The sequence below is a fragment of the Schistocerca cancellata genome, chromosome 2 (genome assembly GCF_023864275.1).
Source record: "Schistocerca cancellata isolate TAMUIC-IGC-003103 chromosome 2, iqSchCanc2.1, whole genome shotgun sequence".
Taxonomy (NCBI): Eukaryota; Metazoa; Arthropoda; class Insecta; order Orthoptera; family Acrididae; genus Schistocerca; species Schistocerca cancellata.
Window position 1 is genome coordinate 1,151,817,880 of NC_064627.1, and position 15,576 is coordinate 1,151,833,455.

The 15,576-nt window shown below is 43.2% G+C and overlaps 1 protein-coding gene across 1 annotated transcript in view; it reads left to right on the plus strand.

Moving 5' to 3' along the window:
• LOC126163194 (cytochrome P450 9e2-like) overlaps positions 1-15,576 on the plus strand; it is a 100,581-nt gene that overhangs the window by 66,451 nt on the left and 18,554 nt on the right. Inside the window, exon 6 of the mRNA XM_049920147.1 lies at positions 421-642. Coding sequence (XP_049776104.1) covers positions 421-642 — 222 coding nt within the window. The remainder of the gene's footprint in view (positions 1-420; positions 643-15,576) is intronic.

Genomic DNA, 15,576 nt, shown 5'->3' on the forward strand with positions numbered 1-15,576 from the left:
ACACACAACAGAGTTCATACTAATTTATCTGTTTCCAGTTCTGTACTGAAGAGGAACACAAACATCCCGTTTCAAATCCTAATCAGCTTATAAGTCCAAACATTTAGAAAGTTCTGAGTAATTTACTAACTCGTGTTTATGTGTTTGGCTTATCTTTCATGGTATTCCATTGGTTCTTAAGATCTGCACTTTACAACGGAACTAACATACATCACCCAAACTGCGCTAGAGTGTCACTCGGAAGGTAAATATGGCTCGCCGACATATTGCGTTTTATTAACTACCGTGAACACAGTCCCTCTTGGACGGACAATGTGTATAAACCAATAACATGTCAAGACAGGCAGCAGAGTCATTTTATGTACTTCGTTTTTTCTTCAGCACACAGTATCCTGCACTCTGCATTTCATCTTATTGCAGACCTCACTGATGACGATATCACGGCGCAGGCGCTCATATTTTTCATCGCCGGCTTCGACACCGTGTCGACACTGCTGACGTTCTGCAGCTACCTGCTGGCCACGCACCAGGACGTACAGCAGCGGCTGCAGAGGGAGGTGGACGAGCTGATGGAGAAGAGCGGGGGGCAGCCCAGCTACGAGCAGGTCCTGGGCTGCCAGTACCTCGACATGGTGCTCTCTGGTGAGTCCTACATCAGTGGAGTTAATACAGATTACAGCACAAGGTCGCATCTTACTGCTGTTAATTGTAAAAGACCGAGTAGAAACTTCCGTTACGTGCGATACCAACAATTGTCAGGAAGTGGCTGTTTCCTGAGTAGCTATGTTTCACATAATTCTCTGGCGTGAACAGTTTAAGCTCGGGCAAAGAAAGATCCTGAAGAACGGTCCTATACAGTGTGTTTTATTGTCATTTGTCAAAGTGATGGAACCATTTTCACCACCGTAGGCTGTCAGTTTCATTCCTTTAATGCACCGTGGATATAAAGTATTTTATTTGCCAGCTTTCCCCCTAAGGCCAGTTTCAAAAGTCTGCAAAGTAATACCAAAGACACATTAGTGAACAACATTAAGCATACATATTACAATTGTTATTTATATTATTTAAATGATATTTGTGTGTGTGTGTGTGTGTGTGTGTGTGTCTCACATTTAACAATTTTTTTTCTTGTCATGTGGGGACAGGCATGCACCCATACATACCCTTTATTGTTTTTTAATCCATGTTTCTTGGCGTCAAGTGGGGATGAGTGTTTATTTTATTTATTTCTTGAACATTTGGGGTTAACTTGTCAGGAACTTTGTGTTGGTGCGTAAGACACTAATGAAGTAGCTCATATTTTCACTGCACTAATGATCGGGGTACTTTATAATGGTGCTATGGGAATGAGCAGTGTCTGACCTCATATTCGTCTATGAAACATTGAGACTCTCAACTGGCCTACTTTATCATGTAATTTCGTCAACCGCTTCCTGATCGCTTCATTTATTGTGTCCATACATAGTTCTTTATTCACATGAAGTGCTGAGTGCTATTGACAGGGGATTTCAGATCGATTCCGTATTTCTGGATTTCCAGAAGGCATTTGACACTGTACAATACAAGAGGCTCGTAGTGAAATTGCGTGCTTATGGAATATCATCTCAGTTATGTGACTGGATCTGCGATTTCCTGTCAGGGAGGTCACAGTTCGTAATAATTGACAGAAAGTCATCGAGTAAAACAGAAGTGATTTCTGGCGTTCCCCAAGGTAGTGGTATAGGCCCTTCGCTGTTCCTTATCTGTATAAGCGATTTGGGAGACAATCTGAGCAGCCATCTTTGGTTGATTGCAGATGACGCTGTCGTTTATCGACTAATAAAGTCATCAGAAGATCAAAACAAACTGCAAAACGATTTAGAAGAAATGTCGGAATGGTGCGAAAAGTGGCAGTTGTCGTTAAATAACGAAAAGTGTGAGGTCATCCATAAGAGTGCTAAAAGGAACTCGTTAAACTTCGGTTACACGATAAATCAGTCTAATCTAAAAGCCGTAAATTCAACTAAATACGTAGGTATTACAAGTGCAAACAACTTAAATTGGAAGGAACACATAGAAAATGTTGTGGGGGAGGCTAACCAAAGACTGTGTTTTATTGGCAGGACACTTAGAAAATGTAACAGACCTACTAAGGAGACTGCCTACACTACGCTTGTCCATCCTCTTTTAGAATACTGCTGTGCGGTATGGGATCCTTACCAGATAGGACTGACGGAGTACATAGAAAAAGTTCAAAGAAATGCAGCACCTTTTGTATTATTGCGAAATATGGGAGAGACTGTCACAGAAATGATACAGGATTTGGGATGGACATCATTAAAAGAAAGGCGTTTTTCGTTGCGACGAAATCTTCTCACGAATCTCCAATCACCAACTTTCTCCTCCGAATGCGAAAATAGTTTATTGACACCGACATACATAGGGAGGAACGATCACCAAGTTAAAATAAGGAAAATCAGAGTTCGCATGGAAAGATATAGGTGTTCATTCTTTCCACACGCTAAACGAGATTGGAATAATAGAGAATTGTGAATGTGGTTCGATGAACCCTCTGCCAAGCACTTAAATGTGATTTCCAGAGTATCCATGTAGATGTAGCTGTAGATGTAGATGAGCTCGTTACGTAGATCAACTCTTCTGGTGTAATGGCTGGCACCACGTTGTAACCCACCTGGGAGTACAAATGGGTGGGGTACTTTATACTGACTTCTCATTTCGTGACCATGCGTCCTGTCCACACCACGTACCTGATATCCCGCGTTGGTCGTATTGTTCTGCTCCACACTGCTGTTGGATTGCCTGAAATTATCTATCAAAATATGCAAGCGGGTTTAGGGGAACCACTCAATGTTAAAACACAACACTGTCCTATGTCTGGTATGAACATCTATATTCTGAGACCATATGGAAACCACAGGTTGCACTGTTTACACTCTAAATCGTAAATGTTTATCCCAATCAACAATCTTGATGATTAACAGTCCAAAATACCATTCGGACAAACGTACACGTAACCGACATGACATGGGAGATTGTTGATGACGTGGAAGCCCAATGATTGAACGACAGTGTTTACGCTCGTCACACCTACAGATACCTGGTTATAGTCCTCCTTGTCACTAGTAATGATATAACACTGTTCGTAAAGTTAATTTTTCACTTCTCAGTTCTCACTTGTACGAACGTGCGCATAACCATCGTGGCGCGGCTGATTGTTGATAATGCGGAAACGCGATAATCGAACGCATGTTCTCACGCTCGCTACAAGACACTCGCACTTGTTTGTACTCTTTTGTGGTAACTAATTTTTGCTGATTCAGTTTAGTTCATTCTGAGAGACCGAACATGGCACAGGTGATTGATACTGTACGGTACGACACGCAACGAGAGGACACACAAATACGTTATCAGCAGCACTGCTCATTTTAAATTACTTCTTGACGCACATTCCTCTGAATCATTTACTTATTTTATCACTCTACTGTAGTAACACTTGTAGCAACACTTCAACTTCCATAATAACAATGCATTCAGAGTTTTCGAATTGTCGAAGAGACTATCGAAATATAGATAATTCTCTACTGCAGGCGGTTAAAGAGATGGTGTGTGTTTGTGGGGGGGGGGGGGATGTTTACTGCCCCATCCCACAGTTATACACCATTGCCACATTATAGACCAGACATGAGTTACACATAATCATGGAAACATAAAGAACAGTTGTCAAATATGCAAAATTTTACAAACAAGGAGCTAATACAATAAGACACAAAATATTAAGTCCCTGAAATAGAAACTTTTACAAATACAATAGGTTAGATATGACAGATAGGTGACTGAAAGAAAGATAAAAAATTTAGTAGAAAAACACATGCATTCACTGCTACTCTTGGTAGACAATATCACTGGTGACACTATTAGGCAAACACTGAAGAACCTCCATCAGCACTAGGCTGTCAAAATCCAGGGAAAAGAAAAAAATATTATTTCACTACTCACAACACTGCATCACAAGGGAGCGTTCTTTGCAATGAAAGGGGTGGGGAGTGACTGTAGCGTCGATGCTGTGCCAGCCGGCAGAAGTGGAGTATAGTCGTCAGCTCGTCACCCTCGCCTCGTGGTAATCCGTCCATTGTCATACATGAAACAGTTTAATGGCGCTCTGAGTGTTGCCCTAGCAATGCCTATTCGACTTAGCCTTAGTCTGTTACTACTACGGTAGACATTACGATGTTCTATATGACATAATAAACACATAGGCTATTAAGAAGAAAAAAAATATATGGATGTCCTTTAAGTTAAATTTAGTTACTAAGTGAATGGTGCAAAAAATAGTAGCAATCATTAAGCAGGAGTAGTAAGAAACTTTTAAATGAAAAACTTTAGGATAGCACAACCTATGTACACTAGACACTAGTAATCACTCAAACCATCTCACTTTGTGGGCAAGAAGAAATGTAATACATATAATCTAGATTACACAGATAGAAGGTGAAAAGAAAGAAAAAATTTGCATATGGCTGTAACACATCCTAGTTAAATCTCACTCGATTCGAGTGTCCTCATGAAACCTCATAATAATCAGAAATTAATGTCTGTACTTAAGGATAACAGCAGCTGACATGTGTACAGATTCAGACACATCACAATGTATCACTGTCATTAATCTTGCTCACTATAGTTTAATGTTTTCCACTTGGTGTTTGCCCTTGTGGCATTACGTATGCTGTTGATTACACCCTCAAAATATGTTATATACGCTTTCCACTTGCTATGTTTCCAATTTCGCACCTGGTCATCCGATGCATCGTGCCTTGCGTTCTGATATCCGTAGCCGCCATGGAAGCCTCTGTGACCACCATGGCCACAGAAACCACCGTAATGTCTCCTGTCATTATAATTATTCCAATGTCGTCCACTATGTCTATTGTCATGGTTTGAATGGGTATTTATATTGGTTTCATTGTTCCCTGATACTCTTCTATCATCTTTTCCTCTTCCTGTTCCTTGTGATTCATACAATGGGTTTAATTGCCCTGAGACTAATTTCATTGTCTCTACGTCATCTTTAGGGATAGCTAGCAACTTATCCTGAACTCCAGCTGGTAGCTTACTTATGGTCAGAGACACTATTGCTTCTGTCGTCACTGGTTCATCTAAATACAAGTTCCTCTCATAATTATCTTGAAAGAATTTCTGGTCACGCCCTCTCTCAAACCTTCTACCCTGGTATAGACTGTTATGTACTTCATTTTTCTTCCGTCTCCACCAATATTGTTTCAAAAACTTCTTTTCAAATTCAGCAAAGGTTGTACACTTATGGCCTATTCTCATACCCCAGGTAAGAGCTTCACCATCCATTCTTGCTGCAACGAAGCGTACCTTTCTTTGCTCGACCCATAATTTAGGTAACATGCCCTTAAATTGATCTAAGAAATCTTTAGGATGCCATCTCCTATGTGGTTCAAAGTTCTTAAAATTCCCTATGCCAAGGAAGACCTTATCATTTTGTATACCAATTAAGCTACCACCAGCAATGCTTGCATCAAATAATAGTGATTTCACTTAACTCTTCACCTGCTGACCGACCTGTTCTTTAGTCTTTCCTATCTCACTGTACACCTCTTCTACTCACCATGTGTAAGCATCCTGGTTTAGCGCAACAGCTGATATCCTGTGTTTACAGTGTTTCACTTCCTCATCTAGTTGTTCAAAATGCTCAACGGAAGTCTAGACCGAATTTTAGTAATTTCTTCCTTCACTTCTTTGACATCTGACTCTACCTTTTCAAAACGTTTAGTATTGCTTGCAACATTCTCCTCTACCGGAACAGTAAGTTCACCTATCCTCTGATGACTTGACTCATCCTGTTTCCTTAGAGCCTCATTAGTCTCGTCTATCTTTTTACTGAGTCGTTCGTTTATGTGCTCTACCAATCGCTTATTATCTTCCCTTAATTGTTTGTTTTCTTGAAATTATAACTTCTGGTTGTCTACTGATCGCCTAATATCTTCCTTTTGGCACACAATATCTTCCCTCTGATGGATAATATCTTCCCTCTGGCGCTTAATGTCTTCCTCTATTTGTTTGTTACAATTCAATAATATTTTGAGCATGTCAACGATAGACAAGTCAGGCCAAAGTATACAATCATCTCGTTTGGTTGTCTCCATGGTTGGTGACGACACTGCATTAGGACTTCCCATCTCCGCTAATAAACTACTGTCACCTATACCGGAATCCTTCGACTTTTCACTACTACTTGCTTCTGTTTTCGTCTCCACCTGATTACTTTCACCTAAAGAGATTGCCTTCACATGCCTGTCTACTGCAGTTGCACCAAGCTCATTACTTGCCATACTGAACCACTGTAAAGTCACCCAAGCAAAAAATAAACAGATCACGGTAACACTCGTAGCATAGAATCGATATCAATATCCACAAGCAAACTACAACGCCGTACACATTCAACGCTGTAATTCGTGCTCAGAAGCACACATAACAAACAAGATCACGTAAAAGAAAAAAAAAAAAGAATTAAATATAAGCTAGTGTAAATGTAGTTCTGCAATTGTATTAACTGTTATTAAAAATTAGACCACTAAGCAAGCAGGGTCTGACAGTGACATTTACTTTACAATACGGTCGGCAAGTAAGCAATGTCTCGTAATTTTGGTTATAAAAATAGAATTTAAAACTGTCACTGTTTGTAATTACGTAATTATAGAATGCAATCTGCACTGCCAGTTAATTACTCTCGTTGCTTCAGTTGCGTGAGGTAACGTTGCGATGCGCGACTTACTTTGCGTCGTCTTCTGGCTCCGTAGTCGCGGCTGTAGCGTAGCGCCGGCTCAGTTGACGCCGTCGGCTGTCATCACTGCAGCCTCTCTGCGAAGCGTGCTAATATTTGCTGCGTCGCTCCTAGGCGCCGCTCACGTCGTATACGGTGATGGCTGCCAAAAAGTTTTCACTTTTGCCCATAGGTGACACTATCGTCGTCTTCCGCAATGGCTGCCAAATAACTGTTCCCTTTCGCACATAGATGCCGCTAGCGCCGTCAAAAGTGCACCACCGTGGAGTATGTTTACTTCGTAGCACTAGTTCTTTGCTCCGTCATGGATCGGACGAGTATATACACTGTGTCACAAGTTTTTTGACGAACAAATCCTAGAGCTCGCGTAACGTCACTCAATAATATAAACTAACAATCAATGTTTGTACATAAATGGTTGACTCTCCTAATAAATTATACGGCACTTCTTATCCGGAAATTGCAAGGGAAATACAGAAGCGTCCGATCTTACCCGTCGGCTTTGACCCATGACGTCACAAATACCGCGGAAACGACTATAAACAATTCCAATATGGCGGATATAAAAACATCGCATACGTATTGTAAACACTGAAATACACAAGTTTCACAAAAAGCCTAATGACTGTAACGGGACAAGCGTGGGAAATTAGGGGTTTTTGGGTGCGGAGAAACTAAATATACAGAAATGTAGCCATTCAAAACCACGCAAAACAACGAAATAAATCAACATCACAAAACTGACCAAATACCAAAAAACACATTCCTATCCATAATCGGACACTTCCCTTAACCTATATAGCTCAACAGAACCTACCGATCACATCCCCCAATAGAAAACTAAGAAACGAAAGCTTCCCTTACACCTACATACATCGGCACTTATGCAGTTTAGCAGGTACGGAAAAAGTTTTTCATTTTTTTTCAAAATTTGATCATCATGTGTCGTTATGCGGTGGGGGGAGTCTGCAGTGCCCCCCCATCCCCCCACAGGCTTCATTAGTGTCAAATCAATATTTTCGAATCATAGGCGGCCGCTGCCGCGGCCGCATTCCAAAAAAAAACTCCCAACCTAACCTCAAGTGGGCTACGCTACAGATCAATATGTTCATCAAATTGCTTCATATTACGTATACATGTTCATTAGTGTCAAATCAATATTTTCGAATCATAGGCGGCCGCTGCCGCGGCCGCATTCCAAAAAAAAAACTCCCAACCTAACCTCAAGTGGGCTACGCTACAGATCAATATGTTCATCAAATTGCTTCATATTACGTATACATGTTCATTAGTGTCAAATCAATATTTTCGAATCATAGGCGGCCGCTGCCGCGGCCGCATTCCAAAAAAAAACTCCCAACCTAACCTCGTATTCAGGGCTACGCTACAGATCAATGTGTAGGTCCCTTACGTCACGGGTCAAAGCCGACGCGTGAGATCGGATGTTTCCAACCTATACCCAATACACAAAACATACATAAATAACCAAAAAAAAAACGGAACTTACCTCAAAAAAGTTCCAGCTCCACAAACTAGATTGGCCACCACAATCACACACAAATGCACACACGCACGCACGCACACACACACACACACACACAAAAACACACACACACACACACCAACGAAAAAATACTGAACTAAAATAAAAACCCAACCCACCCAAACGTCAACCCCCTCCCCCACAACTCCAAAATACAACACACAAACACTATACAACAAAATAAACCACCCACCCACCTACCCAGCCCACCCTAACTAACCACTTTCGGTCTATACATTTTACCCACAGCCCTTAAAAAAACCCGAAGAATGCAATAGCCCTCTGGGACACTCTTCCGCCAACAGTACTCATCTAAATGAGACTGAAGGTTGCAAGAGCGCCTCTTCCCCCTCCCAAGAACTGACTTAACCGCTCCCCACATCCCCTCAATTGTGTTAGTGCAAGCCCCAGTATCATAATTCTTAAACTCTAGACTGTGGTTCACTACTAAATGATTAAATCCCCTCTCACCCAACCCCCTATATGAAGAAAACGCATCTGAAACTACTGTGGACCCCGGCTCTACATACTCCTCAATGAACCCCACTAATTCAGGCTTCGACCTCCCCTCCACAACCCTAAAAACACATTCAGTACCCCCACCCCCCTGAACAACAGCCCCCCACACCCAAAGACCAGCCACAGACTTCCCCCTCCCATACTTCCTTTTACCAAACTGCGACTCATCCACCTCCACAACCACCCCATGCCCACCCAACTTACCCCTGTACTTAATAAATTCGGAACACACCTCACGACAAAAGGAATACCAGTCTAAAACAGTCCTCTCACTCACACCAGTCTCAAACGCGCAAAAACTCTGCCCGCAACTATAACAAAAATAATACGTAATAAGCACAATCTCACGCATGGCCAATCTAGACTTCTCGAACCAGGTACCACGCCTTACAGAACGCCATACGCCATCTTTCCGGCAACACCACATGTATCCGTCCCTGGTCCGAGAGTCCGGAACTTTAACCAATTTCATAGGTTCACGGCACACACCGCACTTCACGACCTCGGCAATTAAGCCAAATAGCTGAAGAAATTTAATCAGCTCTAAAGCTGTCTCCCCCATCATCGCCCTCAACCGAACACTGTTAAGGCGGTCTTTCATATCCATTCCTGAACAAAAAACCACAACCAAATACACTCAATAACAAACTCACCCGACGTACAGCAATGAGCATTAAATTAACCATTAACTCACTAATAGAAATTCCGCTTCAAATCCAACACCTGAGCAACAGAAAACTGACCCCACCACACGAAACAAACGAAACAAACGAAAACCATGAACACACCACCAGAGAGCACGACAAACAAAAACAAGACATCTACAAACACGCCACAATCGCAAATCAAACTCCGCGCCGTAATGACGTCACACACCACAACACGCTTACGTCACGGGTCAAAGCCGACGGGTAAGATCGGACGCTTCTGTTGACCCATTGCGAGTCGTGAATACACGTCGCCATGTAACACGCCCGAGAGTACGAATGGGTGGGGTACCTTATACTGACTTCTCGTGTCCTGACCGTGCGCCCTGTCCACCCACGTGCCTGATATCCCGCGGCGGTCGTACTGTTCTGCTCCACACTGCTGCTGGCTTGCCTGAAATTATCTGTCGAAGTATGCAAGCGGGTTTAGGGGAGCCACAGAACTTTAAAACACAACACTGTCCTATGTCTGGTATGAACATCTATATTGTCAGACGATATGGAAACCACAGGTTGCACTGATTACACTCTAAATCGTAAATGTTTATCCCAATTAACAATCTTGATGATTAACAGTCCAAAATACCATTCGGACGAGCGTACGCGTAACCGACACGACGCGGGTGATAGTTGACGATGCGGAAGCCGAATGATCGAACGACAGTTCTTACGCTCGTCAAACATACAGATATCTGAGATAATAGTCCTCCTTGTCACTAGTAATGATGTAACACTGTTCGTAAAGTTAATTTTTCACTTCTCAGTTCTCACTTGTACGAGCGTGCGCGTAACCGTCGCGGCGCGGCTGATTCTTGATGATGCGGAAACGCGATGATTGAACGCACGGTCCTCACGCTCGCTACAGGACACTCGCACTTGTCTGTACTCTTTTGTGGTAACTAATTTTTGCTGATTCACTTTAGTTCATTCTGAGAGACCGAACACGGCGCGGATGATTGATACTTTACGGTACGACACGCAACGAGAGGATACACAAATACGTTATCAGCAGCACTGCTCATTTTAAATTATTTCTTGACCCACATTCCTCTGAATCATTTACTTATTTTATCATTTACTGTAATAACACTTGCAGCAACACTTCAACTTCAATACTAACAATGCATCTCACATGCAGGGCTACACACTGCACAACATAACAGTTCCGCGTCGCGTTCTCGACTCGACAAACGTGGCTGCCCACAAAGATACTCCACAACTAAGCCAACGATATGACGATACGCTTACAAAGTATCCATCGAAGTATCACATTTAGATCTAGTTTAAGGCGATTGATCTGTGTTTAGCTAGCCATACCCTAAACAGTGCTACCGTACAGAATTTTTAAAAAGGCTGTAGCTTATACATTCGTAATTTGACTGTGGTGATTAGGTCTGAGCTTTTAAAAAAGGAGAAAGTTTCTTATCCCTTCCAATGGCTTTGTCTCTAGCCATACCCCAAACACAGCTGCCGTACAGCATTTTTGAAAGGACTGTTGCTTTATACAGTCGTAATTTGTCTGTGGTGCTTAGGTCTGAGCTTTTAAAAAAGTAGATGAGTTTTCTATCCATTCTAATGGCTTTGCTTTCTAAGATATTCTATATGCGTAAGGAAGAAGAATTGTTTGTGTAGGGTAGTCCCTAAGTATGTCGCCTTAGTACTCCGTGAAATGTCTTGTCCATTCAGTCTCAGTGCAATAGGCATCTGCGAGTGTTTTTTACTGAAGTAAACGGCAGTCGTCTTGGTCGGGTTTAACTGTACTTTGTTAATCTTGCACCCTGACGCTGTAGCGTCGAGTTGTTGTAAATTTGTAAATTTGTGGTAAGGTCTTATGGGACCAAACTGCTCAGGTCATCGGTCCCTGAGCTTACACACTACTTAATCTAACTTACGCTATGGACGACACACACATTCATACCGCGCCGCTACCCCGCGCGGCTCGAGTTATTCTGGCAGTCGTCTGATATCGACCCGGATGTGTCTTCCGCTGGTAAAGCAGGCCGTACTATGAGCAAACTGTGCTACTTGCACTCCAGCGGCTGTTGGTATCTCGTTCACGTAATTAATGAATAACAGGAGTGAAAGAACCGATTCTTGGGTTAGTCCCGCTCTTGCCGGGCGGCAGTCAGATAGTTGTCCTCGGATTGTTACGATCATTTTTCTGACTTTCGGGTAATTAGCAATGAGTTTGCTGTAACAAGCTGGTACTGGCGTTTGTTGTTCCAGTTTCCGGTTCAGGTGTTCTCTCCAAACCGTGTCCTATGATTCTCCTATGTCTAGAAAATTGTAGCGGAGGCACTGGTTGTGTTAAGGTTCTTTGTAACATGTTCTGCTAGTCGTAATAATTGCAGCTCCATTTTCCCTTGGAAACTGTATTGTTCTACCCAAACTGTAGCATCAGGCACTAGACATTCAAGGAAACGGGTGTAGATAACGCTTTACAAGGTTTTACTCATCCCGCTGAATAGATGCTAACAGGTCTGTAATTTGTAGCTATTGTTACATCCAGCCCTGGCTTTGGGTTAGGCAACCGCTGTAAATTCCGTTTAACAGAACTAGAAGTTATCTTAGCAAGTTCCTGAAGTGGAGGTTGCTTATTCCATCAGTGCCTGGTGCCTTACTCGCCTGGAGTTTCTTCCTACCTCTGTTGGTGCAGGGAGGCTTGGTTGCGATGTGTCGTCTTTTGTCATAGTCCGCTTCACAAGTTGCTTGGTGGTATATTCGTACTCGTTCTCGGTTACGTTTAATGGTTCCCTCAGTAATGTTGTCTGCTGTTCGAAGGATGTAGCAAATGTTTCCGCTTTGGTCAGTGGGCCTGCAGTTAGTACCTGCGGGGGTTTGGATAGATTTCACAGCAGCTGAGTCGGTTAGTATAATTTTAACTCGTTTCCATTCATCTTTCTTCTGGAGTAGGAAGGTGAACATCTTGTCTTCCATCAGAGGACAATTTACGCGCCTTCCGTATTTTTCGTGTTATACAGTCCACCGCATACTCGATCTGGTCCGTTGCCTGGACCTCCAGTGTTGTTTCTGAGGTGTCTTTTAAATTGTGCCCAGTTATTTTCTTGGTGTATTCTTCGGGACTGTGGGTGGTTTATCCTCGGAAGTGTTGCCAGAAGCCGGCCGACGTGGCCGAGAGGTTGTAGGCGCTACAGTCTGGAACCGCGCAACCGCTACGGTCGCAGGTTCGAATCCTGCCTCGGGCATGGATGCGTGTGATGTCCTCAGGTTAGTTAGGTTTAAGTAGTTCTAAGTTCTAGGGGACTGATGACCTCCGAAGTTAAGTCCCATAGTGCTCAGAGCCATTTGAACCATTTTTTTGTTGTTGCCAGAACAGGGTCGTGGTTCCACGATAAATCGTTTGTAGTTACCAACTGAGGGTCGATTCCGAGTTCTTCAGTGATAACAATATGTAATATATCTGGATGATGGTGGGTATGACGTGGAGTATGAGTTGGTTCGAGTGGGCCTCAAATCATCAAGTCTAATTCTGTTCTAGGCGAAGAAGTTCGAGGGCCTCTCGGGTTGTTTACTCTTGAGAGCCAAGTGCTTGGCGTTCCAGTCACCTCCAATGTACGTCATTCCATGTGGGGCCAAGAAGTTTCTTATGTTCTGTTTGATTAATTGGGGTGCTGGTCGGAGGTATATCACAACTAGATCGATGTCTCCTAGGTCAGTCCAAATGGTACTTCTCCAGTTTTCTCAGTTGTGGTGGGTCCACTTCTCGATGGGCTATGGCGCCGTGGAGGCAGATAGCAGTACCGCCACCTCATCGTAGTTGTCCATCTCTACGATATCCTACCATATTTTGAAGCTTAAAAAAATGGTTCAATGGCTCTGAACACTATAGGACTTAACATCTGAAGTCATCAGTCCCCTAGAACTTAGAACTACTTAAACCTAACTAACCTGATGACATCACACACAGCCATTCCGAGGCAGGATTCGAATCTGCGACCCTAGCGGTCGTGCGGTTGCAGACTGTAGCGCCTAGAACCGCTCCGCCACTCCGGCCGGCTTGAAGCTTAAAGCTTTCAGTCAGTCGGAGGTAGGTATCGAACAGAAGAACAATACCAGTTTTATATAGTGTAATGAAATCCTGTAATGTAATGAAATCCTGTAATTGATTCTTTTTGTGGTGAACACCTGTTGCCTTCCATATACAGATTCGAAGGTCCTGTGTTTGTGTGTCCATCATGTTATCCTGACTCTTCGATTTGCTCTAGGGTTTCTACCAAGATAGCTATTTTTGACAGCTTGTCTTTTGCTGCCAGCATTCGTTTCCCATGGAGGATCAGTTTGAGTAGAAAATTCTGACTGCTTAGAAGTTTTAAGACCGTAGTAATTTCGTTAAGTGCTGTATCTGAGTCTTTATCTCGAAGCATCCGTGTTGGTTTGTTGTTCTCCTTGAAGTGTTGAAGTAAACGTACGTTCTCCACTTGCTTCTCTCGTTGTTGGAATCGGGTTTCAGTGCGTGTTTCGGTGGGTTGGTGGTGGCGGTAGTTGAGCTCCCGACCTTGTCTTGTCGGGTATCACCGGTTTGACGATGTTAGCTGTGGGTTGAAACTCAATGCATAGTTTTGCGGTATTAGATGTAGTTACTCGGAACTTTTTCAGAGCTTTATAGAACTCGTTACATCCTTTCCAAGAAGCTTTATGTTGGCCCTAGCAGCCAGCAAATTTAGGGGTGTGTCAGGCGCTTGGTTGCATTCGGCGCTTGGGCGCATATCTCCACATTTAACACACCTTGCAGCTAACCAGCAGTAACTGGCTCTTTCAGTCCAGGGTTGGCAGCGCTTACACTGCGAAGGTTCATTTCGTGATCGATAATCTTTCACTGGCACTTTTGTCGAAATTACATAGCGTACCAAGTAAATGGTATAAGACCTTTCTCCATGCGGTAGTGTCACAGCATCTACGGGTGGTGGGCGGAGTTTACCGGGCTTCTAGCGTTTGAACTGGTGCACGTCATTAATAGTGAAACCACGGGGCTGTTGCAAGTATTGTGGAAGTTTCTTTTCTGTGACTGACGCTGGTAGACCCTTGACTACCACCTTTAGGTCCCTGATCTTCATATCTTGATACGTATGGAACGGTAATTTTTGTTCCCGGAAAAGAGAAGACACCTTCTGATAGTTCTCAAATGTATCGACGTAAAATTTCATTCCATATCCTGTATAAGTTGCTCTTAAGCTTCCACTAAATAGTGCCTTGAGTTCTCTGCATACTTTTACTTTATTTTAGCAATTAAAAATTACAATGGGCGGGAATTTTTGCAATTTCGCAGCCGTCAGTAGACGCGGTGCCTCGGCAGTTGCAGACTCCTGCGGTGGATCTTCAGTCTAAGTATCATATCTATTGGCAATTTGCAATTGTTGCTGGGTGGTTTGCTTCGAGGTTTGCGTTGTCTTCCGTCGGATAGCCTTCTACTTTTGTACAGGTTGGAAACCCTCATCATCATGGGATTCCGTAAGGTGATCTGTTGTCTTCCTGGTGCCTTTGCCAGTTGTGACTACAATGACGGCAGAGATATCTGACGACGTTGAAACTTCAGAAATGCATCGGGGTCTTCAAATATTTGTCGTTGAATAGACTGTACTTCCTCCAGTACTTGTTGACGTCTCTGTTCTGCATCTTTCTCCTCCTGGTGTTTCATTTTGGTGTCTGGAGTGGACCTCGCCTTTAAGCTTTGTTTGTTATTGTCGTTCAGTGCTTGTTGTATATTGTGACTCAGTGTTGCGTCCATCTCTGCGTCCGGGGCGGGGGCCATGTCGTTATCAGATCAGGAACCTATAAACCTGCAGTCGCCCGCACACATGTCCGCAGCTCGTTGTCTACTGGGTAGTGTTGCTGCCTCTGGATCCCGGGGTCCCGGGTTCGATTCCTGAACGGGTTGGTGATTTTCTCTGCCAGGGAGCTGGATGTTTGTGTTGTCCGTATCATTTCATCATCATCATTCGTGACAGTGGCTAGATTGGATTGTGTAAAAATTGAGCTGT